We start from the raw sequence: 27,747 nt of genomic DNA on the forward strand, positions 1-27,747 counted from the left end.
AATGCCGACACATCAAAATGTTGACAAAATTTAAATATGCAGCTGGCAATATGCAAAATGCCGACTTGTGAAAAATATTTTATCTTGTCCGCCCTTATTTCTATCGAAGCACAGAATGAGAATTCTACCGTCTAAAGGTTATGATCCTGTGGCCGGAGGCCGAATGCCGCAGGGCCTCGAACTAACAACGCCACCTTTTCTTGATTTGTCGGTCATCGGTTCATTTAGGCCTGTCACATGTCTAATTTTAATGTGATATTTGGATCGTGATCCATATTGATGATTAATGGATCGCATGTGATTTCAACACGTTCAATAATTATCACGTATTTACATATTTATTCGAAATAAATGGAGTTTTTAAAACAAGAATGGTAAAAATATATTTGCTTTGTTATTTGTTTAACTTTTTTTAATTTAAAATATTGAATGAAAACTCAAGAAAAGTTGCTTTGGTTTTGAAGAAAATAATTCAAGGAAAGCTTTGGCTCAAAAAAATCTTCGAACCATTCGAAAGAATAAATGCATATTTAAAGTACAATTTTATTAAAAAAGGCACAGTTTTTTAATTATTTTCAATATACGTTCAATAAATATGCCGATTCTGGATTGCGGGCATTATATAGTATACTGAACATGTAGCAGCTTTCATAGACTACGTGCATACCTAATATTATTTATATTCTATATTGTTAAATTGTTTCAATTTTTGGGGTACTCTATTTACTCCTGCTGAGGTACAACTCGCATAGCTCCATTTCTGCTTGCTTAACTTTCTTTGCCTATGTATGTACATATAACTTTATTAAACAAGCTAAAAATTTTATTATAAAAAAGTGAATTTTAAGTGAATTTCGAATTTTAAAAACAGCAGTTTGTATATAAAATTGTTTTGAGACAAATTGAATCTACGCGCAAAATGATTCGCATACAATTTCATAGTTAATGAAATCAACGGTGTAGTAGCAGCCGCTTTGGCACTAAAAGCGAACAAGAACGAGCAGCCGAATGTGAGCAACAAAAACAGAATAATAGCAATGGAAAAATCCAACTATTATTTGTAATAGGTGTAAATTATGTTACTGTACTTTGATAACTTTGGTGAGCTATAAATAAATTTCCACGACTAATTGAATTACATACACATAACATAAGTACATAAGTAATGATGGCCTTTACTTATCATCCAGTGTTATTAAAGAAGGATTGATCAACATTTTTTCCATTTTTTTAATTAAGTCCGTCTTACAGATACCTAAGTATATTTTGATGTTTAAAGTTGGGCAAATCTTTCTCATTACGGGGACGTTGTAAAAGGAATCAATTATCTTTAGTAAATAATCAAAAACCCCACCAGCAATAACGTTCAAATATTGTTTCGGACGAATTCTTTAACATAAAACTTTTAAAACATTTTATAACACCGGCGCCTTCATAAGTACATATTCAAATGATTATACTACTATTGGTCCACTCTGGTATATAAGACGGAATAATGAAGTACTCAACGCATAATTAAGTAAAGAGTAAACTGAAATGGTTCGAAATTTGTAATATGCACCCAGTGTAAATACATACTATAAATTTCGAACCATTTCAGTTTACTCTCCCAGTGAAAAAACATACTATAAATTTCGAACCATTTCAGTTTACTCTCCCCATTAAAATTTCCTAAATTAATGAGGCTCAACATTTTAAGTAAGTATTTTGACATGTTGCAATTGCTTTTGAAGGCAGTTGTTGTGGTTTCAGTGATAATTCTATGTTGTTATTGTAACTTTGCGTTTGTAAAGACAATTGTAAAAGAAGAATTGGTGCCGCTTCACCCGCGCTCGAGTTATTAAATGCGAAAAGTTTGCGCGTCATAGTCGACTTCACCGTGGAGAGTACGAAAAATTGCGGCGCAATCACAGATACTCGTACATGAACTGCATGGTTAACTGGCAAAATACATAAGTTCGCGAGTAATTTGTGTGTTTGCGCTTCTATTTCGCTGCAGATAATTCAAACGAAGACATACGGTAAGTTGATCGAAAAAGCCATAAAGTTCCTTCATCGAGAATAAAGTCGGAAATAATTATATATGTATAGTACAAGTTGGTAGAAATAAAATATTTCAACTTAAAATGGTTCAAAAAAATTTAACATTTCTGGGTTGTATTTATACTAGTTTTAGTTTTAAATTCATTTGAAAACAAGAAAAAAAAATAACTTCGGCTGCACCTAAACTATAATACCCTTTATTGAAGATATCTAGACAAATAAAAGAGGTTTTTCATACAAGGTCTAGAGTTTTAGCGGTCTAATGTATGACAGCTATATGCTACAGTAGTCCAATCTGAGCATTTTTTTCGGAGTTTATGAAGCAATGTATCTTTAATAATAATCAATCAAATTTTTTTGACGGTACTTTGAAAAATAAAAGCTTTTTCCATACAAGGACTTGAGTATGGCAGCTAAATATGTAGTAGTCACATCTGAACAATTTGTTCGGAGATTGTAGCGATGTCTGGGATAATAACCTCTGCCGCTAAAATTCTTGAAAATAGCTCGTCAATAAAAAAGTATTCCATACCGAGGCTTGATTTCTATCGTTCATTTTGTATGACAGCTAAATGCTGTAGTGGTCCGATATCAGCAGTTCCGACAAATGAACAGCTTCTTGGAGAGAAAAGAAAGGGTGCAAAATCAATTCCTCAAAACCTGAAGGACTAGCGCACTTATACGAATACGATAATTGCTAAATCGACTTAGTTCGTTACGTTGATCATTTATGTATTTATATTTTTTATAGAGTACGCGGCATTTCCTTATGGGTGTTATAAGCTTAGAGGTAAACTCAATATATTCCATTAAGGGTTCTATTGGATTTCGAACTAAATAAGCAGCTGCGCTCTAGTGCATACTACAATATCACCGAAAATTTTCATTAAAGGGTCGTTATTTGTTAAATTTGCGAAGCTAATGTACTTTTATTTATTCACAACAATGCAGATTTTACTATTTTTGTGAGATTAACTTTTTTATCAGAGTTCTTTGTGTCTATTTAAATTAAACAGATTCTGTCTTTAATATCGAAATATGTGTGTATGGTGGCGGTAAAAGTATATATTCGATATCATAAATTCCATATATTTTGCGCGTCATATATCTTTGCCGGTTGAGTATTTGGCTTCTTGACCAACAAGCAATTACCATTGTAACTGCATCCTACTACCAATCTTCTTTCATCCTTTGCACCCATCAGAATATCGCTCCTCGGCTTTAACTGCTTGCGTAGTGGCCATTAGTTTATGGCATCACCATGTCGAGTGGTCATGGGTCAGCTGCAGGACCATTTTGAATCATAATGCTTAGTCGTCGTTATAGTATTCGTTCTATCTCCTCTTATGACAATTCTCCTCGATCTTTCGGTTTCTTGTGTGTAAAAAACTCAACGGCGTTAATTTTAGTTGAGCTGCTTGCAACATTTATTCATTTTTATGGATTTTACCGCGGCATACTACTTGTTGTTTTTGTTATTGTAGTTCAACTATTGTGATGCTTGTTCTATGCTGGATGCCATTGCAGTTGACGTTATTGCCCTTGTAGTTTAGCATAATTTTTCTGGTAGTTTATGGATAGGGATAAAGGCTAAAGTGCCATAGCTCGCCAAAATCAGTAACACAAATTATCCTGTTTGACTATACTGTTATGTTGTTCATCTTTGAAGCTGTAAAGAAGGCTTGTTGTTGCGAGTAACGAGTATTGCTTATTTTCCCGCAAGTTGAAGTGTTACAACGAGTGTGCAATATTCGGAGCTGTCTAGTCTGGTGACGGTGACGGTGGGGTCTTTGTCTACATTTCTACCAGCAGCACATTGGCATAATCTCCTGTGATGCCACCTTGCCTTTGTTATAGTAGCCAGCTGCAATTGGCTCATACAAAAGTGGACAAAACGATAAAAATATGGGGCACCATATTTTGGTGCAATATTTCAGTTTTTCTTTCACTTTGTTGTAATTTTATTACACTTTATTGTGCTATTTGGCGCACTTTTGCAACTTTTTTACTTTAAATTTTTTAATTGAACATCCGTGGGTTACGGTGAGGCTACCGAACGAGGTCATAAACTCAGGCTGTAACTGCGCGCACAAATTAAGGTTATTTAGAAGTTAACGTGCATACTTCCCCCGCACACCTCCACTCTTCACGATCTTATTGCTGTTTTTGGCTTCTTCAGTTGCTGGATGAAACAAGTGACTTTTACGAGTATTCTTCAACTCATTGGACAGTACGCAAAGGTCGAGAGAAGGGTATGTGAAAATGAATACATACCAGTTGTGTAATACTAGCGAATGTCTGCAATAAGATAATAAAACGAGAAGGAAAGGAAGTTTTGTTGCAGCTCTTTCTTCTTGGCATCTGCACTTGCTCATGCCCTAGATCAATCTGTATAAATTAAATAAGAACACCGATAAAACCTTTAGCTACTGACGTTAGTTATTTGTTTGTTCGGCTAAATACTTTTTTTCATGATAACTTCGCAGTAGTTTGGAAAGCTGTTGTTTTCATTTCTGCTAGACGTTTCTATATTAAGCTATTGGGGTAAAACCGTTTCTAATGTCTAAGGAACATTCAACTTTCCTGCTCTCACTGTCATACTCACTTTCAAATGGTACATATACATATATGTATGTATGTATATATTGCTTGCGATAAGGGGTTTTATTAAAATCTTGGGTTATGATTCAGGTTAAGAAACTACTACGGTAATGTGAAGGAAACATTACTAGTGAAAACCAATGTAAATTATTTTTTTTAAAGACATTGCGGATCCGAAAGGATATGAATTAGCTGTCGTATTTACTATTTTAAAGCAAATAAGAAGCCTATTCTAGTTTCTAGGGATCGAGAGGAATAAGATATCGAAGAGTTCCAACTATCAATCAATCACAATGTTCGGGGCGTAATGCTTGTGAAGATTGTTACAGAAAAATTCTGTAAGCCGCTGAGTAAATTGAAACTTAACTAAATCCAAGCGATACATCCTAACTTTTAGTTGCCGACTACTTGTGCTACTAATTACCGAATTAGATGGAGTAGAAGTTTTAAGGGATTTTAAAACTCAAAAAAAGAACAAATAAATTCTTTATGTAGGAGAAAAAAAGCAGCTAAATTGGTTTACCTCAGTTGCAATTGTATTTGTGGCAGTATGTGAAAGGTATGTAGTTCACTTACTTGCAGACGAAAACAAATTACAAACACAAACAGCTGCGTGGCTTATTGTTATTTCAGGCGGATTAGGCTGAGAAAGCACAATAGACAACGCATTGCTCAGTATGCACTCTTCACCTCTCGTGACTTATTGGCTACATTTGCGTGCAACAGTTGCTAAATTCCACACGACCAAAATAACTTAAACAGTCTGAGCAAATACTCGTAAGTGCAAACAATTGCGGTTCAACTCCACTCAAGCGTATGCGAAACTCATTGAATTTGCATTTCTTGCACTAGAGGTGATATTTACCTACCCCTCCTACAATCAAACTATTTTAATAGTGATTCATGTGCACATACATATGTATATACCATGTATGCATTTCGTTACATGTAAACGCTTGAATGACTGGTAGAAGTAATCACTTCAACGACAAACACTCATACTCGGAACCGCATCATACTTTTAACATTTTTCAATGTTTTTGTAGATTTTTTCTTTGATTCTAAGGTTGATATCCGTATATATTTTAAGTAACTATGTGGTGTGAATTTGCTGGCAGCATTGTCTGAGTAATGGCGAGCTGGCTCTTGTTTGCTCGGTAAACAAAGCCGTTCATGGATGTTACCAATAGTGTCTCTTCACAATTGCATACAAAATGAGCGGTTAGATGAACAAGTGACGGCGGTGTGCGTTGGGTTGGTATTCAACTCCATCATCATTTTAGTTAACACCATCATAGTGGAATGGTCAAGTGGTTGTTATCAGTGACGTACCAGACGTGCATCATGATGCACGCCTTTCCATGTCTGGCATCCAAGCCATACATTTACATTTTGCTGGACTTTTTACTTTGCATTCTTTTGCAGCTGATTTGATTTTCGATGTGTCCCTCCGTTTTTCTCTCATTGAAGCAGATCTCGCAGTATTCGGCTTGCCCACCTGGCATTCATCTGTGCATTGACATGCAAAAATCGCTGTTACCAGATAGTCATGACGATTAAGTGGTGGTCTTTGGCAATTCCAATACATTCCCACTGTTCTGCAATTTCAGTTTAATTTATTCATCATTGTGAGGTGCTATACTCTATTTCTTTTCTGCGTTATTTTCATTGTTTAGTTTGTTTTAGTTACTAATTTTTTCGCCTCATTCTATTACAATGATGACAAGTAGTTCCACTTTTCTATAATAGTTACTATGCACTACATGTTGTATGCCATTACTAACTTTGCAATAATTTCTGCAATAAATTCAGGCTTTATAAAAATTAAACCATAACACACATTTTAAGTCGATTTTATTCAATAATGATATCCTAAGCCAGCGATGTAGAAAATTATATTCGAAATGGTCAGGTTTGTCTATTACACAAGTCCTCAAACGATTCGGCCATTGATCAATAGCAGCAGATATAGTTTTTATTGGGATTAACCACGCTGCTAAAGTTTTTTATGACTCCCCAAATTATAGTAGTAGTAGTATATCAAAAGCTGCAGTTCATAGGATTAAAATCTGAACTTCCTGGTTCCATGGCCAACTCTACAGCTAAGAAACCAGAAATAGCTTGGTAAGAGACCAGGAATTCTGTTAAGTCACGCTGGATGGTTTTTGCATGTGTACTCGGGCAAAACCTTGCTTCCCTTCGAACCATTATAGCAGCTGGATGATGACCACATTGAACCCTTAGAATGTTACGCATTATACTTTTTTCTCCAAATCCCTATTAACTAAATTTGAATGAAGGAAACATTTTGGTACTCAGACGGTGTAAAAATTTAGAGTATTGGACTTCCATACATTTGTATATCTGAAGTTATCTTGCAGTGATATATCTAATTAGACAGAAAATTTACTAGCTTACAAACCTTTGATTCAAATATTATATCATTATATACATATATGTAGTATAGTTGGGTTAGTATCGATCCGATATTATCCATTAACTATTATCATTAAGGTACCTCACATACAATCACCAATCATATGGAGCAAAGTCAGCCGTATGTTCGAAAATCCTGGTAATGGTTATAAGGGGACTAGGTCAAGTTTTTGCTCAAATTTATCCATTTTTGGCACAAAGATAAACTGTCATAATTGAAACGCTCTCTCCAAATTTCATTTGGATAACTCAAATATTGGCGGATGTATCCAGCGTAGAGTCACCTGGAAGTTCGAAAATCTTTATATTAAGTGTATAAGGCCTCAAGGATGTATTCACCCGATTGAAGCCATTTTTGATACACAGAATTACTATTATCAAGAAAATGTCACAATTTAATTGAATACCTCACACATTGACCAATATTTTCGGTCAAAAGTCGACTATAAATACTGGGGACCACATATTTGGTAGCTAGTGTCTTGAACAGTTTTGGTTGGATTTAAACAATATTTGGTTAAAAGGTGCCCTATTTTAAGGGAATCATTACTGAAAAATTGTATTCCCTTAAAATAATTACTTATTAATTTGTATACTGAAAAGTGAAAGAATCAAATGGAGTTTTAAATTGTGTTATATGGGGAAGTAGGCGTGGTTGTAGTCCGATTTTATCTATTTTCACACAGTAACATGCGTGCAGGTCTCCCAACACGGTCGTTTAGGCCTGGTGCTTCCGCAACACACCACTTCTTGCTAAAGAAACATCTAGTTAAGCCTGCTGGATCATATCAAACGTCTCTGTCGCAGATTTACCGAGTTTCACACAAAATTTAATCGCGTGCCTCTGCTCTAACGAACGGTGAATTTTTGGCATCCACCACTCACAGTCGTTAGCTAGAAACGCCCTCTACCGAATCCAGTCGGTGCTCGCACCTCCAAAGTACAGTCGCGGCGGAAGAAAATTGGTCCTATTACTTTCCGGACAAACCCTGAACATATTTAAGTGTACTCATATGCTAGTTGCCTAGTTTTAAAGTTGCTTGTGCATTGACATATTGGATTGGTTGACATGTATGATCTGTCTCAAGGGCAAACTCTGCTAAGTGAACTCTTGTATTAGAATTGTTTGAAGTGCATTCAATTAGAACAGTTATTATGTGTTGTTAGAGCTAACAGTTGCCCATCAGATATGATTGTACAGTGTACTCACATATACTAGTGTATTTGCGTATGTATCTACATATGTATATCGTGAACTGAAGCATGACTGAAGGAGTAAGGAAATATGCCATTTCCAGCTTGCGCTTCGACTTTTTAGACCAAAACCACAAAAAATTGAGCACTGCTAAATGAATATAGTAATGAAATAAGTACAGTTCTACCTGTACAAGGAGGGGCTACATAACATTTTAGAAACCTATTCATAAAGATCTGGTTTACTGCAAATTATGTCATGTTTTCGGTTATGTATTCAATTATTTTACTGTTATTTGGGCGCCATGATGCTCGTAATATGACTTTCCTGCTCTTTTTGGCAATTTCTAATTTACTGAGAACAAATTTTATAAGACTTCTAAAGACAGTATGAAAATGGATGAAATCGGAGGAAACCCCTACTCACTCCCTATATAACCGTACTTTTGAAAACTACTAAAATTAGAGAGTTTTGTGGGAGCCGGTGTGAAAATTGGACGATGGGGGTGGCACCGCCCACTATTTGGTGAAATCCTATATCTCGGGACGCGACGAACCAATTTTGTCAAAATTTAATACGTAGCAATCTTTTTACATTCTTATATCACAGTGTCAAAATGAATAAAATCGGTCAAGAACCACTCCTACTTCCCATATAGCACAATTTTAACTTCCACTGGATTCGTTTAGTTTCCAGTAAACAAATCAAGAAGCAATAAATATAGCGTAATAAAACTTTGCACAAATAATGTTTTCAGAGTGTGCCACCTTATGACCAAAATTGTTTAAAACTGCATTCTTAGACCCTGGTACCTATAGTTGACATTTTATAGAAAATGTCGGTCAATGTGCGATATATATAACTGAAATTAAGGGATAGTCTTTCTCTTATAATGGCATGTCGGTATGTCAAAGATGCGTTGAATCGGACCAATACTTTCCATGGCCTTATATATTAATATAAAGATTTTCGAACTTCGGGGTGACTTTGTACCAAATACATATGTATCTATATCGGCCAATAACTCACTTATCCCAATGAAAATAAGAGAGCGTTTTTTACTCATAACAGTGTATCTTTGTGCCTTAAATAGATAAATTTGAGAGAAGATTTGGCCTAACGCTTATATATTATAATTAACATTACTGGCTGACTTTACTCTATATGTTTGGTTTTACACCTTAAAATATTTGCTTGGCTTTGATTATTGCAAATGTGCGGTTGCACCCGAACTTAGCCCTTCCTTACTTGTTAATTTGTAATGTGTTTACGTGGTGTTTTATTCCAGCACATCTGTATAACTATTACCAGAGAATATGAAGTAAAAATTGAGATATCTTGATGAGTGATTGAAATTGGTATGTGGGTTCCTTGGTACAAAAAAATTACGAGCCCGTAGATGAGCGTAATCGGATCACTGTCCCGAGCACAAATCGCCATTAACCGATTAATTCTTGCAATTTGCACGCGAACTTAGGCCTTCCTTACTTGTTCATTTAGTATAACATATCATTTTTAGAGGTTTCTCTTGAATAATTTTTACAAAAATTGAAAAGGGTTTCCTAGTATGTTACAGTGAAATAATCTAACACCATTATAAACTGTACCAAAATACTCAATATTCAATACTAAATAAGAAATAAAGGGGATAAACGACAAATTGCGACTAAATTTCTTAAAAATTTTAAAAATTTTCTACCGTAGCCGTTGGCAGCATTTCCTTAGTCGATGTATTGAAGTAAGCTTCTGATACATATACACGTTCAAATCGAGCGGTGTATTGGGGGCTTTACTGATGCAGGTGCACTTTTGATAACCAGTATTGCCTGGCGGCACTTCCGTTGGTTGCTAGGGTCTTGTACTAGACCTGTTATATTTTACATATACATTCTAGTGGTGCGCTGTCTGAAACAAAATGCGATAGCAATGACAACACTGCGAAAGACGGAGTCATCGCTAACTGCGACAACACCACACCCACTCTCACTATAGGTTCAATAATATGAATTTCAGTGTGCCTACAGTATCTCTGTCATCACCAAGTCATGGCTTTTATTCTAAACAACGATAATAACAAATATATTATACTCTTCGCACACCCCATGCAGTATTTTCAATATCGTTTAGACAACTATAAGTACATGTGCACCAACGGGAAAGCCGTCTGAATAGATGAATTCAACGTAGAAGAATGTGGCAGCTCTAGTAACTGTCACTATGTTGTTGCACATTCTTTTATTTTTCTGCCTCATCAGTCGCTAGAGCTGCAGCTGTTGTAGTCACAAATGCTTAAGATCTAGCTAATAAAAAAAGATACTGCAACATATTTTGCACACCCAAGCGCCTTTGTCTACTGCCAAACCACTTGGGTGTTACTTGAGTTTTTGCGCAATTATTAAGACACCGTTGGCTCGTCCACTTAGAGCCCACTTCTGTGCATCTTCACATGCATCTGCTTGTCTCTCGCTACTCATTGCCGCTTGAGCGTCACTTGAATATTTTCATTGCATATTTTTAGGCCCACGCTCCGTGGTTACTAGATACATATTTTGTTTTATTTTATTCGTTTCCTGCATTGAAGCCATTCAGCTGTTAGCATTTATGAGACGCTTTGCGGCTTTGTTCCTGCACCATTTGCGAATCTTCTTCTCAGATTTTTTCAAGTTGAGCTTTTAATTTAGCCAACGCTCCTTCGACGTTGCCACATCCACGCTATTCCTTTTAGAGGTTGTGGTCTCTTAAGATTTTGTTTTTTTTTTTCAGTGAATTTTGCGGAAAATAGCAATTGAACACGTTCGAGCACGCGCGACGGAACATACACATCATGCGGGCTTGTAGTAACAAAGTTGTGTATCCGGAATTCCGTATACAGCATACACTTGTTTCAGCGTCCTCTGTGACTGCAGACTTTCAAGTAGCTGCGTGGCTTCATTGCTTTTTAAATTCAAGTGCTCTTAAGTTGCATTACGTTTTCATACAAGTTTTATATATTTTGCCGTTTAGATTATGAGATATTGTCAGAAATGTTGAGACATTGTTACTATTCGCTTCTATTTTTCCACTGCAACACATCGTTTTAACACCACTTAAATTATGAATATTACGGAAATATAAAAGTGTCGTGGGTTTTTGTTTTAACATATGCACTAAATTAAAAGAAGAAATGTAGTCTATATAATTTAATTTTTCCTTTTTCGGTAAAAAAATAGGTAACAATCTTGGTAACGAGACTTTTCAGTTATTTATATGTTGTAATGCATTACGAGTTACGAATTAAGGAGGATTACCTGAAATACCTAATACACCCAACTCTTTTTTTACACGGTAGATACGTTCCTCAGAAATCCGTGTAGAAAAACCTTGTAAAAAAAGAGGCGTTTCCTATAGAAAAAGGGGGATACCTTCCATGTCATCTGAAAACCGTGTAAGATTAAATAAAGAACAATATTGACTTCGAAAAACCGTGTAAAAAATTTTGAAAACTAGAAAAATTCAGATATTCCTACAAATTGTATGTTCATTTGGCATTTTTTGTGCATTAAAACTTAAAATATATAATTCATACAGGTGAAAAATTGGTATATAAAGCAAAAAACAATATAAATCCGTTAATCCAGAACTAAGAACAGAAAAATTAGAATAGAAATAAGGAAAAAATATTTACATTGCTACATAATTATTTGTCGTTACTTGATAACAAGCGCAATTGTTTGCAATGAACTGGACTAAAGTCGGTATCATCGCTGGAGATATCCATTTCAGCAATGTATGTAAATATCATGTGAACAAAATTTGTAGGTAAGAGTTATCGAATAAAGGGATTTCCCAGTTACTACTAGGTTTGTTAATTTCAGCAATGGTGCTAAGGGTGGTAAAAACAAACATAATTACAAGACAGTGATTTAAAAACCTTAGTAGATTAAAAATCTTTTACAAAAAAAATTTTTCTCAACCGTGTAACTTCAAATCCGTGTAAAAAGAAACCGTGTAAAAAAAGAGTTGGGTGTATTTTTCAAGCACTGATTTATACAAGTATTTTTCCATCGTTAAAGTTTTATATTGTAAATATAAAGGATTTGGTTAAAATCTAAACAAAAGCCCATATGGATATGGCTTTTGAAAGTATACTTTTACAACTTTTTGTATTCGAGAATATTTCTGACTTCAAAGAGTTTTTCGTAAAATTCATCAGTATACCAAAATGGAGAGAAACCCGATCGAACTATATGTGTACATAATCAAATGGAAGAGAATTCATCTTAAATAGATTCTGTCTCTGTTACACTGGTAGTACATCCCCACCTAACTTGTGAGACGTACAAGTAATACGCGATTCAGTACATAAGTTTTTAAGATATTGATCTGATCTTGTTCAGATCGGACCAATACAGCGTATATGTAGCTGCCTTATAAACCGACCGATTAAAATCAAGTTCTTGTATGGAAACTTTTGTATATGTGAAATGTATTATAGCTTCAGTGCAAGCGAAGTTAACGTTTTTTCTTGCTTCTAAATAGCTTAGGTCACTGCATAAAATTGAGAGTGCATAATAACTCACCTTATATACATACATACGTGTAAATATATGTATATAGGTACTAATAAAGCGAGTTAAGCGTTGAACAGGAATGAAACGTGCCATTCAGCTGCAACATGCACAGCTACCGCATCAGGTAGTTTAGGTACCGGCGTTATGTGTGCTGTGTGTTCAAAGCACCCGCTGCGGTTTTAAGCAATAAACAAACTACCAAGAAAAACATTGTACGTGCAACATGCTTGCTTAAGCGTGCAACAACCGAAATAAGCTTTAGCGGAGGGTGTGCGGTACAGCACAAAAGCATTTGGAATTTCGCTAAACAAACCCGTTAGAAATGAGTTGTATGCGCACGCAAATTAAACACACGCATTTACTTTTACGGGTGAAAACTTCTGCCAGTTGCAGTTCACTTGGATTTTTGTTGTTGTTGACACAAGTTCGTTGCGTATTTCACACTTAAATGTCAATCTTCGCGAGTTTTCAATTATTTGGATTGATTGTTATTATGTGTGAGTTTATTAGTAAACTTCATTTGTTTGCCGATTTACTGTGATGCCAGGTATTTAAAAAAAGAAAGATAAATTACAGAAGACAGACAAATAAAGTCATAGGTTTCAAATCTCCGCTTTTTTACTTTTACGAGTGCGCACATACTCATATGCTTATGTAGAAAGACAACTCGAGCGGCTACATATGTATTTATAGAGAGTTTGAATATATGATTCTCATACCAATTGCCTTAGTCTGAAGATGGAAAAATTAGTTTTATATCATAAATGGTTCGGCCTTTCAAATTCAAAATATAGTGATTAATTGAAAATGCCGCCGCGATAATTGTTAACCCCATTCGTAAATTTAAAGTCTAGAAAAGGATGCACTGCGTTGAATATATAATGTATAAGTACGTATAAAAGTATATACATACATACAGTGTTTGTCCGGAAAGTAAAAGGACGGAGTCGATTTAAAAAAATATATTGAACTAATCGTTACAATTCTTTAAAAACTTTCAAAATAGTCTTCTTGACACACTTCCACTCGCCACAATTTCTGACCGTCAGTGAACACTTTTGGGACCATATTCACGCACACCTTGCGCATGTTCAAGTGCTCTGTCACAATGTCATGAATCCCAGATTTTGATAAATTTAACATCTGGTCAATTAAACGAATACTTAGTAGACGGTCTGAGTTCAAAACTTTGCGCACACGAGTCACATTGTCGGTGTTTGTCGAAGTCGCAGATATCCCAGCACGGTCTACATCAGCGACCTTTTCCCGGATCTCCAAAAAAGCCTGGTGCCACCGAAGCTTGCTAAAGCAACGTCTAAGAATATAATCGCGTACGCTCTAACGAACTCTGCAATTTCGGCTTGCACCACTCACAGAAACACCTCGCGCAAAAATGTTTGTCTTGACTCTCCAGGTGCTCGGAGACAACTAACCAGCCGCTCGTTCATTAGCTAGGAACGCCCTCTTATTAAACAAGCAAATAAACTCGGTAATCTTTTGTTACATTATTGCCATCATAATGCAAGAGGAGATTTTGAGGTGTATACGTATTGTTATAGCAAAACCTTTTAATATAATATAAAAATCATACAAATTCATAAACTTCCTAGCACTTCTTAAATTGCACTACCTGCACATGCCGATTTTCACATAATCGACTCTTTTGAATTCCTTAGAATTTGATTACTTTGCATTCACCAACCAATTGACCAATGATACAATGTAGGCATAGTATTTAGTAATATAATACTGTGCCCAAAAAATAAGGTGACATTGTATTTATTTTGAAAATTCTTTATTTATTCTTCCAAATCAATTTCATCCCCTTCAAAGTAATCCCCTCCCGATGCAATGCACTTATGCCAACGGATTTTCCAATCTTCGAAACACTGGTTGTAGTCACTTTTCGGGATGGCCTTCAGTTCCGTCTTCGCTGCGGCTTAAATCTCCTCTATCGTATAAAAACGGTGTCCCCGGAGCGATCTTTACAGCTTGGTGAACAGCCAGAAGTCATACGGCGCCAGATCAGGTGAATACGGTGGTTGCGGAACGATATGGGTTGAGTTTTTGGCGAAATGATCACGAATTACGATAGCAGTATGGGATGGTGCACTATCGTGGTGTAAAAACCAAGAATTGTCTTTCCACAATTCCGGCCTTTTTAGGCGGATAGCGTTACGCAAACGACGCATAACGTTCAAATAATATTCCTTGTTGACTGTTTGACCAGTTGGAAGGAATTCATAATGCACAACACCACAATAATCGAAGAAAACAATCAACATGACCTCGATTTTTGAGTGGCTTTGGCGCGATTTTTTTGGTCTCGGCTCTCTTTTGGCACGATATTCGCTCGATTGATCGGTTGTTTCGGGGTCGTAAGCATAGATCCAAGTCTCATCGCCAGTTATAATGCATTTCATGACAACCTGGTAGTCGGAAAGCATCGTTTCACACACTTCAACGCGACGCCTTTTATCCAAAAAATTCAATGTTATCGGTACCAGTCGAGATTTGACGCTCTTGAGGCCCAAAACATCCTTCAAAATGGTATTGGCTGAGTCTTTCGATATGCCAACTTCATCAGCAAGGTCTTTAATTGTTGATCGACGTTTTTTCAACACCAAATCTTTGAATTGTTGAACGTGAGCTTCGTCAGTTGAGGTTGATGGTCGCCCTGGACGCTCTTCGTCTTCGACACGGTCACGGCCGGCTTGGAACTCACTATACCACTTATAATTATTTTTTTTAGACATAGCCTCATCACCAAAGGCTTTCTGCACCATCCTCAACGTATTTGCAGCAGAAAATTCATTCCGTAAACAAAATTTAATGCAAATTCTTTGCTCAACAAATTTCGACATCGCAAAAAATGAAAAACTCACTTTTAGCAGCTCACAAAACGACACGTATCTCAAACACTAATGAATATTTTGATATGAAATTTGACATAAATGTGACTGACAGTACTACCAACCTAAAAAATAATAATTCTCCAAATCCTTTGACGCGCGCAGTTTAAATTCAAATGTCACCTTATTTTTTGGGCACAGAGTATGTAGATATAATACTTACTAGAATTAAGCAGTCGAGTTTGAACATTCGAAGAAGAATGTAAGAAAATTTAAGAAAGAATATAAGGTTATTTTTGAATAAAGAAAATTAAGTCATTTTAATAAAAAAAAAATAAAAGTTTGTGCAATTTAAAAGTGTGTATCTGAGATTAGTATTTTTATGTTTTCCAAGATAAAACTGGTGTACAGTTTATTTTGTCGGAAAATTCTTGCTTTATGGTTATCTAGAGAATTAAATATATCAACACAAAACATTTTCAAACTTAACTTTCGGAACAATTTGAGGTCCATCAAATATTCCACATTCCAACTTTCCCATATAACCTTGGGTATTTTCTACAAATGTATTTAAAACAATATGCCTTTTGTAATAACAAAAGTGAATAAACCCGCATACTTCACATCTGTTACAGTTTAAATCCACCTTGTTTTTAGAAGCACATTTAGATAATAAGGCGCTCATACCCGCTTGCCGAATTTTGTGAAGGTATCCCGTCAAATAAAACAAGTTTTTCTTGCAAAATTTCAGATCGATAAGCTTTTGGCTTTAAGCTGACTATTTAGCTTATATTCAGACCGAAGGATGCTGGTCATTTATGTATAATATATTATATATTTTATAAGGTTTCGATCGTTCCTTCTGTGCGTTGCAAACTTCATAGCAAACTTAATGTAACCTGTTCAGGGTATAAAAAGAGAAAACTTAAGATACGAAGGTCCTGTTGGAGTCCTCGTTAGCACTCATTCGAATTCCATTTGCTAAAATACACTTTGTTGATGTAACTATTCGTTTACGGTTGCAGTTGTGGCTTTGGTCATTGCAGCAAAGTTGATATTATAATTACTTTTATTAACTGCGGCAATGTTGGCAAGTCACTGGTAGTTAACGACTGGATGCAAATAGCTTTCCATTCTTGTTGGCATGCTGCATGGTTGCCGAAATTAGGTGTTTAAGTATTCAGATGTTTCCAACAAATGTGTAAATCGCATTATTCCAATTTATTCGGATGAAATCGACGAAATAAACCTTCTTCTTCTTAATTGGCGTAGACAATCTAAACCTAATACTTTAAAAACCCCGACAACATTGTCGCCAACATAAACGTTAATTTGCATCTTTGTTATAGGTAACAAAGTCTAAGAAAAATATTTTTTTATGTAAGAAGTATGTACATATGTTCTATGCCTTTGTGTACCCTGTTAAGACCGAATACATTAGAGAAGTTTTATTATTATTTATCTATTTTTTCTGTATTTTGTTCTTATCATTAGGAGTAATTTCCTAATTCCTTTCTTTAAGGTGAAAACTTTGCTTCATAAATGTCTTTTCTTTTCTGTCCGACAGAGTATATTTGATTTATAACATTAGAGTGGTATTCATCTAATAGTAACATCCGCGGTATTGAAAGCAGTACTAAAGTACTACTTCAACGATCGAATCTTTTAGATACCAGCATTCTCTTGAAGTCTGAGGTAATAAAGGTGAAATCGTTGGGTCCAAAATCGAGGAATATGGTAGGAGCATAAGCAATTAGCAACAAAATCAAACAATTGTGTCATATTCTTCACATTTTTGAAATCTAACAATGTAGTATTGCGGTTTATTTGGACCGACTTCTAGCTCTATACCAGAGGTTCCAAAACTTATTTTGTCTACTGCCCACTTTAAGAATAAATATTTTTTTAGTGCCCCCATTTTTTCACCTATTTAAAAACCACTATAACTTCAAATTAATTATTGTGACCTATATATGGAGACCCCACAATCTGCGCCAACTACCGTGGGATTAGCCTCCTCAACATCGCATATAAGGTTCTATCGAGCGTATTGTGTGAAAGATTAAAGCCCACCGTCAACAAACTGATTGGATCTTATCAGTGTGGCTTCAGACCTGAAAAATCAACAACCGACCAGATATTCACCATGAGCCAAATCTTGGAAAAGACCCGTGAAAGGAGAATCGACACACACCACCTCTTCGTCGATTTCAAAGTTGCTTTCGACAGCACGAAAATGAGCGGCCTTTATGCCGCGATGTCTGAATTTGGTATCCCCGCAAAACTAATACGGCTGTGTAAACTGACGTTGAGCAACACGAAAAGCTCCGTCAGGATCGGGAAGGACCTCTCCGAGCCGTTCGATACCAAACGAGGTTTCAGACAAGGCGATTCCCTATCGTGTGACTTTTTCAACCTGCTTCTGGAGAAAATAGTTCGAGCTGCAGAACTTAATAGAGAAGGTACCATCTTCTATAAGAGTGTACAGCTGCTGGCGTATGCCGATGATATTGATATCATCGGCCTTAACACCCGCGCCGTTAGTTCTGCTTTCTCCAGACTGGACAAGGAAGCAAAACAAATGCGTCTAGCAGTGAACGAGGGCAAGACGAAATATCTCCTGTCATCAAACAAACAGTCGTCGCACTCGCGACTTGGCACTCACGTCACTGTTGACAGTCATAACTTTGAAGTTGTAGATAATTTCGTCTATATTGGAACCAGTATTAACACCACCAACAATGTCAGCCTGGAAATCCAACGCAGGATTGCTCTTGCCAACAGGTGCTACTTCGGACTGAGTAGGCAATTGAAAAGTAAAGTCCTCTCTCGACGAACAAAAGCTAAACTCTGTAAGTCGCTCATAATTCCCGTCCTGCTATATGGTGCAGAGGCTTGGACGATGTCAACAACTGATGAGTCCACGTTGCGAGTTTTCGAGAGAAAAGTTCTGCGAAAGATTTATGGTCCTTTGCGCGTTAGCCACGGCGAATATCGCATTCGATGGAACGATGAGCTGTACGAGATATACGACTACATTGACATAGTTCAGCGAATTAAAAGACAGCGACTACGCTGGCTAGGTCATGTTGTCCGAATGGACGAAAACACTCCAGCTCTGAAAGTATTCGACGCTGTACCCGCCGGGGGAAGCAGAGGAAGAGGAAGACCTCCACTCCGTTGGAAGGACCAAGTGGAGAAGGACCTGGCTACGCTTGGAATATCCAATTGGCGCCACGTAGCGAAAAGGAGAAACGACTGGCGCGCTGTTGTTAACTCGGCTATAATCGCGTAAGCGGTGTCTACGCCAATTAAAAAGAAGAAGAAGATATATGTATATTAACGGAGAATTCTAAACGAAACTTTTACTATAACCAGCAACTTGAAACCTGAGCGCAGTAGGTAACATACAACGGCGCTTAGGTCTCAAGTTAATTCTTACGGGCTCCACCTGCCAATAAGAATGATTATTGAAACACAACTTTATAGTATTAAAACAGAGAATATTTTATTAAAAATAAAACTAAAATAATCGATCCATATATAAAAACTAATGTGAAGGATGAATCTGATGCTGTTTAATAAGTTTGTTAATATCAGGTTCCAATTTACTCAAGAACAGTCGCAAGTCGGCACGTTCGGTAACAAGCAAACGATTTCTATTTTTAGTAAGCAGTGTTGTCACAGCACTAAATCCACGTTCACACAAATATGACGATGGGAATGCTATCAAGAATAGTTGAACGATTGACCACAATCCAGGGTACAATTACGAGATCGGTTTTTGTAGTTAAAATTCTTGGTAACCATTTTTGAACTTGATTTTTATTTCCTCGTTTGTTGTCAATTCTATAAGTTCTTCTTCCAGCTGAGGTGACATTGCTGTGTTGACATTTGAAAACGGATCCAACACCCAGTCTGGTATTTCCAAGTTCAAAATGTTCTGGTATCGTTCGGTGAAGTCAATGTGGAGGTTTTCCAAATGCTGGCAATATTAACTCTTCTGCGATGTATGTGGTTTGCTTTTTTGAGCAATTAACAAAGAGATATTGTACGAAGCTCGAAGTCCGTCGTCATCTTGCTTAGCAGCCGCCGAAAATAGTTTTGCTACACTTGGCTGAGTATTATGCTTCTTCTCTAGGTCTTGAAAATATGTTACATTCTTGTCTCTCTTATCTGTATGCAATCCAAAAATATGAATTCTTATTTTTCCTAGAAATACATTTGTAAAAAAGGGATCTTTCTCCTTTCCGTATTATCTTATTTTTCCCAGAAATACATTTGTAGGAAAGGATAAAGATCCTTTTTTTATTTTCCACATAAAAGATTTAAGGAGTTCAAAATCTCAAAACGTGCGCTACATCAGCTACCTACCCGACGTCATTTCGCAAGTGATAAAATAAACATCAGCTCGAACCTACCTACCCTACACCTTTGCGCAAATGATTATATTATGATAGCAAATGCCCACATACAGATTTGGTAATAGCAATAGCAAAACGTTTGACAGCTAGTATTCTATAAATTGTATCCTGTCGAAATGCGCCGTTATAAACGGAGCGACCGATTGACATGATTTTAATTTTTTCTATATTCAATAAAATAGGACAGATATATGAACTACGCGGAGAGAAATATAGAACCGAGTTTGAGCAATCTTTTAATTCATATTAGTTGATGTTCACAAGTTGTTGTTGAGAGTCGAGAGCTCATAAAAAACAAATAACCCCCAGGCCTCTACACAACGCCCCCATTTTCTTTCTGGGTCTCTTACCGCCCCCCTTGACACCTGCAGCGCCCACAAGGGGGCGTTATCGCCCACTTTGGGAAACACTGCTCTATACAATATTTTAGAAATTAATATTCCCTTTCGGTAAGCGCCAGTCCTTAAAACCGAGCATTATAACCACATACCAATATCTGTGGCTTACGAGGGGTGTTGGTGGCAAGGCAGTTCGTACGCAATGCGTTATTATTATTATTAACAGTTGGACTAATTAAAGGGCGGAATTTGGGGGTGCACCTTTACGACGTTTTCCGCAGTCTAATATTCCACTTATCGACTGACGGCGGCTCACAGCTACGTTTGAATGTCATGAAAATAAGAAAAAAGACAGTGAGAAGTTATGCACCATCCCCATAATATGCCTCAGCGCACTGCTTCATCGAGTTCAAAAGTGCAAAGTAAAAATTGTCTACACGGCAAATACGAGTGCTTCATACAGAAAAACAGTTTTCACGTTTGTAGCGTTTTGCGTGCTGCTCCAGGGTGAGCATTGTGGTTTCACTGAAGAAGTGTCCTTGCATCAGCAATATTACTGGTGAGGTGCTAAAAAGTTCATAAAAACCGCAACGCTTGCGCGATGCTGACAACATAACGGCGAAATGTTCATGGCTTAAGTAGTGGCAGCAAAGCGTGAAAATTGTGAAGTGAAATTTAAATAGTTTTCGTATACCATATGCATACTTATATGTGTGTCCGTTCATTTTCGACAGTTCACACCACTCTGGGATTCACTAGTCTTGTTCCTAACCCCCTCCTCTTTGATTGACTACGTGCAATTGAATTTTTTTCCTTTCAATCTTTATGCTTGTGTCGTAACTATTTTCCGACCTCGAGATTTCTTGCAACCAATCCTCGCATCGCCTGTTATCTTGATATGTTTTTATTATCCTTAAAAGCAAATATTCCTAGAAATGGCTTATTTCTACTTGATTACGTGCTGCCGAAGCACATTGCGGTCATGTCATGTGATGCGTGATTGTCCTTCTGTGATTCCAACGAGCTAAGTCGATTTAGCCATGTTCGTCTGTCAGTCCGTCTATATATACGTGACTAGTCCCTTATTTTTAAAGATATCAATTTGAAATCGGACCATATAGCTCCCAAACAAATTGGTCCATCAAAGTCACGGTAAAGCTCTTTGTATGTACTTTTATGCTATTAGAAAGAGTGCATTTCGTTAACGTTTTGTCTTTTTTCGTTTTTTTAGATCCACTTCTTGCCCTCTCTTTTCTCACCTGCTTGTCTATTGAGTCAAACAATGGGATTTGACTCTTTGAATACGTAAAATTTTATTTCCACTTAAATACCAGATTCAAATACAATTTCAAATCATAAAATAGTAAGAAATACATTCCAGATTTCATACAATTCGAGAGTTAAAAGAAGGTTAATGGAACATCTGCAACTTAAGGGAAAAATTGGAAAATTATTCCCAACTATTTGAGAGAGTTCGACTAGTTTTATTTTATATTTTTCACGTTTTAATTTGTGCTATAAATGCGTATTTTTTAGTTATTAAACTATATTTATTATATTATTTGTAATAAACTAAAGCATATAAATTTAAAGGAACAAGAAATTAATTTTCAAGTAATTTTTTTTGTATTTTTTTTATATACATATTTCACACAAGGCAAAAGCAAACTTTAAGAACTAAAAATAAAAAACCTATGTTTTTCAATGTTTAGAATAAGAATATGTTCATGAAAACAAAATCTTAAAACAAAAGTTTTTTGTTGTCAGGTTCTTTTACACAACTTTAAATGTCCTATTATATGACCACTAATACAATGTGGTCTCGAAAAATTCCAAACACTTTGCTTAAATGTAAAAGCGAACTGGATTTTGTTATTCTTCTTTACTGGCGTAGACACCGCTTACGCGATTATAGCCGAGTTAACAATAGCGAGCCAGTCGTTTCTTCTTTTCGCTACGTGACGCCAACTGGATATTCCAAGCGAAGCCAGGTCCTTCTCCACTTAGTCCTTCCAAGAGTCTTTCTCTTCCTATGCGTGTCCCGGCGGGTACTGCGTTATTAGTGGAATTAAATCTTCATTTCTTCGTATCTATATAAATTTTCTTGAGTCTGCATTCATTTCAAAAAATTTTAAATGTCCTGTTATATGACCAATAATACAATGTGGTCTCGAAAAATTCTAAACACTTTGCATTCCTTAAATGTAAAAGCGAACTTGATTTTTTTATTAGTGGTATTAAATCTTCATTACTTCATACCTATATCAATTTTCTACATTTATTTCAAAACATTTATAAACCAAAAGAAATTCTAAAATTAATGTTCGGCTTCTAAGAACTTGCGTCACCAGAAAACTTTATGCGCAAAATCGTTAAACATTGAAATATTTATAGCGAACTTGAAGGAGTTGGTTGCGCATTTATTTTGTCCGCGTATGCTCGTACGTCGCCACAATTAAAATGAGTGAATTTTTATACTTAAAACACGACAAAGAGCTGACGCTGAGAGAATCATCAACTAATTTGTAAGCATATCGTGTTTACCAGGTGTCGCGATTTGTCATGGCTTTTACGTTGCTCATAAAATAACGATGTAGTACAAAACGTTGTTAACTTTTAGGCGCAGTGCACGAGAAAGGTAAACAATTGTCAATTACACGAAATTAAATGGCAGCAATGGACAGCCATTAAAATAAAACACAATGAATAAATATGCGCTTGCAGTGAAAGAGAAGAAAAAGGTATGTAACGAGCACTACGAAAAAACGGCACCTTCTTCATGTTAGAAGCGTAGAATAAGGCACAGCTAACATAAATGATAGCCAACTTATGGTTTGCCATAAGGTTTGCAGTCTACAAGTCCATTGTTGTAGTCCATTCCCTGTGCGACTTAAGGAGGGTATTACGGTTAGTGATTTTCGTTGTTGGCTATAGTCGCCACACACACACACTCCCACGCCCATTGAATATGTTGACCATATGGTAATGAATGCGGCACAAATGATAGGTGGGTCGTATAGGAAAATATGTATATGGTACCCAAAGCGGTCCCATGTCGTGCATTTAAAATGGGTAAACGAAATTTGTCATCACTTGTACTTGTGCATTCTTTCAGGCGCATATGCATTTATTAACAATATGGAGAAAGCGGACATAAAACACCTTTACAGAACACCCATTAAATATTTTCATAAACACAAAGCCCATATGCAAAATACTTATGCATATACACTTAGAAGTACACTACACTGGTTAACATTTGTTTCCCTGCATTTCTTATATTGGGTCGAAAAATTCCTTTCGTATTTCGTCAATAGATGTTTTTGCAGTCGTATATCTTCAGTGCTACCAATCACATTGTGTCACACCAAATAGTGTTGGAAAGGTGAGATTTTAAGCTTCATTTAACCAAATTTATTCAATTCAGGGAAGTTGAAAAAAAGTTACAGCTGTTAAAAAAAAAATGAGTGATAATAATGAAGAAATTCGTAAAATTTTGAAATTTTTGTATAAACAAAGGAAGAATGCCACGCAAGCCACAACAAGCATCGCTCGCTTCCGTTCTGGAAATTACGAAATTTCGATTTACACTGATTAAAGTTTTACACTGATGGAATAATGTCTTTAGCGGAAAAATGGCAAAAAGTGGTCGACCAAAATGGTACAAATATGTTTATTTATTTATTCGTATAAATATAAAAATTGAGGATGGAGTCATGTGTAGAAGTTCACGCAAGTGCGGAAAGTTCTCTGATCGCCATTTACTTGGGAGTGGCCAGAAACGATTCTTTTACATATGGCTCAAGCAGCTCACGGCTTCCGGTCTTTGACCAAGTATCCTCTGGGTAGCCTAAGAACATCTGTTTGAAGGCGAACTAAAGTGAGAAGGCGAATGTGCGCTGGGTTTGGGACCCAGCATATACCTAGAATCTCCGCTCCATTAATTGGAAAGGTGACGCTGCCCAGCTGGTTGATGTACTCGTTAGAGTAAAGGCTGACATCACCGCCGTCCAAAAAATGCAATGGACGGGACAAGGAGTGATGCGAGTAGTTTCTTGTCGCATTGACTACATTGGCCATATAAAGGAGCGCAAATTTGTTGTGGAATTCGTGGTGGGGGAAAGACTCCGTCGCTGAGTACTGTCATTCACCTCGGTGGACGAACGTCTAGACATCCGCATCAAAGCGAAGTTTTTTAACATATCGCTGATTTGCCCCCACGCCCCGACGGAAGAAAAGGACGATGTGACCAAAAATGCCTTCTCTGAGCGCTTGGAGCGTACCTGTGAGAACTGCCCCCGCCACGATATCAAAATCGTGCTTTGCGACTTTAACGCCAGGGTGGGCAAAGAAGGTGTCTTTGGCACTACGGTTGGTCAATTCAGCCTCCACGACGAAATATCTCCAAATGGATCGAGGCTGATCGACTTCGCCGGGGCCCGAAATATGGTTATCTGTAGTACTAGATTCCAGCATAAGAAAATTCATCAAGCCACCTGGCTGTCTCCGAATCGAAAAACTACCAACCAGATCGATCATGTTGTGATAGACGGAAAACACGTCCCCAGTGTCTTAGATGTGCGTGTGCTCCGAGGTCCTAACACGACTCGGACCACCACCTTGTTGCAGTCAAGATTCGCACCCGTCTCTGTTCTACGTCGAGAAGCTGCAATCATAACAGACAGCCGAACGATTTACTACGCGGCTGCACTCCTGCTCTCTGAGAGCACTCGTCAACAGCTCGGTATAAGGGAACTGTGGGACGGTGTTTCAAGCTCCTTACGTACAGCTGCAACCGAAACCATTGGTTTTCGGAAAATGCAAAAGAACAGCTGGTACAGAGAAAACAGACTTCCTACCTCGCAACGTTACGATCGACCACAACACGTGCGGGATGGGATAGATACTGAGAGTTGAAGAGCGAAGCGAGACGCATTTGCAGACAGAAAAAGAAAGAGGCAGAAATGCGTGCGTAAGATGACCTTGATAAGCAGGCCGTCAGGGATAATGCTCGAAAATTCTATGAAAAATTGCGGCGACTAACATAATGTTTCAAAATCGGAGCATATTCGTGTAGAACCATACTAAAATTATGGAGGGGACACTTCTCCAGTCTGCTGAATGGCAGTGAAAGCATAACGCCAGGAGAAGGCGAACTCGTTGCAACAATCGACGACGATGGAGCAGATGTTGCATTACCCGGCCATGAAGATGTTCGAATAGCAATTGCCTGTCTGAAGAACAACAAAGCGGCGGGGGCCGATGGATTGCCGTCCGTGCTATTCAAATACGGCGGCGAAGAACTGATAAGGAGCATGCATCAGCTTCTTTGTAAAATATGGTCGGACGAAAGCATGCCCAACGATTCGAATTTAAGTGTGCTCTGCCTAATCCACAAAAAGGGAGACCCCACAATTTGCGCCAAATACCGTGGGATAAGCCTCCTCAACATCGCGTATAAGGTTCTATCGAGCGTATTGTGTGAATGATTAAATACCACCGTCAACAAACTGATTGGACCTTATCAGTGTGGCTTTAGACCTGGCAAATCTGCAACCGACCAGATATACACCATGCGACAAATCTTGGAAAAGACCCGTGAAAGGAGAATCGACAAACACCACCTGTTCGTCGATTTCACAGCTGCTTTCAACAGCAGGAAAAGGAGCTGCCTCTAAGCCGCGATGTCCGAATTTGGTATCCCCGCAAAACTAATAGGGCTGTGTAAACTGACGTTGAGGAACACCAAAAGCTCTTGTCTGTTTCAGACAAGGCGCCTCCCTATCGTGCGGCTTCTTCAATCTGCTGCTGGAAAAATAATTCGAGCTGCAGAATTTAATCGAGCAAGTACAATCTTTTATAAGAGTGTACAGTTGCTGGCGTATGTCGATGGTATTGATATCAAAACAAAAACCAAACTCTATAAGTCGCTCATAATTCCCGTCCTGCTATAAGGTGCAGAGGCTTGGACGATGACATGAACTGATGAGTCGACGTTGAGAGTTTTCGAGAGAAAAGTTCTGCGAAAGATTTATGGCATTTACCACGGCGCATTGGCCACGGCGAATATCGCATTCGATGGAACGATGAGCTGTACGAGATATACTACGACATTGACATAGTTCAGCGAATTAAAAGACAGCGGCTACGCTGGCTAGGTCATATTGCCCGAATGGACGAAAACACTCCAGCTCTGAAAGTATTCGACGCAGTACCCGCCGGGGGAAGCATAGGAAGAGGAACACCTCCACTCCGTTGGAAGGACCAAGTGGAGAAGGACCTGGCTTCGCTTGGAATATCCAATTGGCGCCACGTAGCGAAAAGAAGGAACGACTGGCGCGCTGTTGTTAACTCGGCTATAATCGCGTAAGCGGTGTCTACGCCAGTAAAGAACGTTAGGAAACGCTACCTTGATATATTGCAAGAGGAAACGGAGCAATGCAAGCTATACATTTATATCAAAAGAATATCGGATTTGAATTAAATAAAACAACTATAGAGCTCACATATTGTTAATGGTGATAATACAGTTGTAAACCGATGGTATTCCTCAGCAATTAACGCGATAACTGCCAAGTAAATCCAATAAAAGTAGCAAATTGCCCGCCACTCAACGAAATTTCGAGCCAATTTTGGAATTAAAAAATTTGAAGAAATGTTTGCCCCTAAGGCCTGGCGAATTAAGGTTCATGCTGGAATAACACACATTCCAATGGCCCGCGTGCCAATAATACATATGTAAATGTGAATTCTCATTAGCTCTGCATTATTATTGTTCATACCTTTTGAACTCACAGCCGTGAGATGTATGCATTAACAAATATTTTCAGAAATAAACAATATAATAATGTATCTAAATGTAGCAACAATTTACTTACAGTTCTGCTTCAGCTTGGAATATTTTTTAAAGTTTTGCGGAAACTCACCTGAAAAGAAAATGAAAACATTAATTATTAATAATACCTGTTTAAACTAAAGCTCTACTAGGTACGTTTATGGAGGTTGCTATTTTTCTTTGCTTCAACTGTACTTAAAGCAATGAACAAAGAATGATTATAGTTACTTCATTTAATTATATAATATATTTACCGCCCTCGTCCATAGTAAAATATATATAAATGTACCATATGCATGAAATGTTTTACTTTGTGGAATATTCAGAACCCGATAAGGAACCCGGCCTATATAACAAAGTGGACACATTTATGTAAAAGATATACAGGACAAGGGAAAGACAAATGTTACAACAGTTATTCGATGTAATCGCTACATTTAAATATTGTTATTATTGTTGGTTTTATATGTTTA

At 37.2% G+C, this 27,747-nt stretch overlaps 1 protein-coding gene across 1 annotated transcript in view; it reads right to left on the reverse strand.

Moving 5' to 3' along the window:
- Nucleotides 1-27,541, reverse strand: part of LOC120781985 (matrix metalloproteinase-2-like) — a 204,892-nt gene extending 177,351 nt beyond the window's left edge. Inside the window, exons 1-2 of the mRNA XM_040114155.1 lie at nt 27,529-27,541; nt 27,318-27,365 (exon numbers count right to left, since the gene is read on the reverse strand). Of these exons, the coding sequence (XP_039970089.1) occupies nt 27,318-27,365; nt 27,529-27,541 (61 nt within the window). The remainder of the gene's footprint in view (nt 1-27,317; nt 27,366-27,528) is intronic.
- Between the last annotated feature and the right edge of the window lie 206 nt (nt 27,542-27,747).

The sequence above is a fragment of the Bactrocera tryoni genome, unplaced genomic scaffold (genome assembly GCF_016617805.1).
Source record: "Bactrocera tryoni isolate S06 unplaced genomic scaffold, CSIRO_BtryS06_freeze2 scaffold_826, whole genome shotgun sequence".
Classification (NCBI taxonomy): Eukaryota; Metazoa; Arthropoda; class Insecta; order Diptera; family Tephritidae; genus Bactrocera; species Bactrocera tryoni.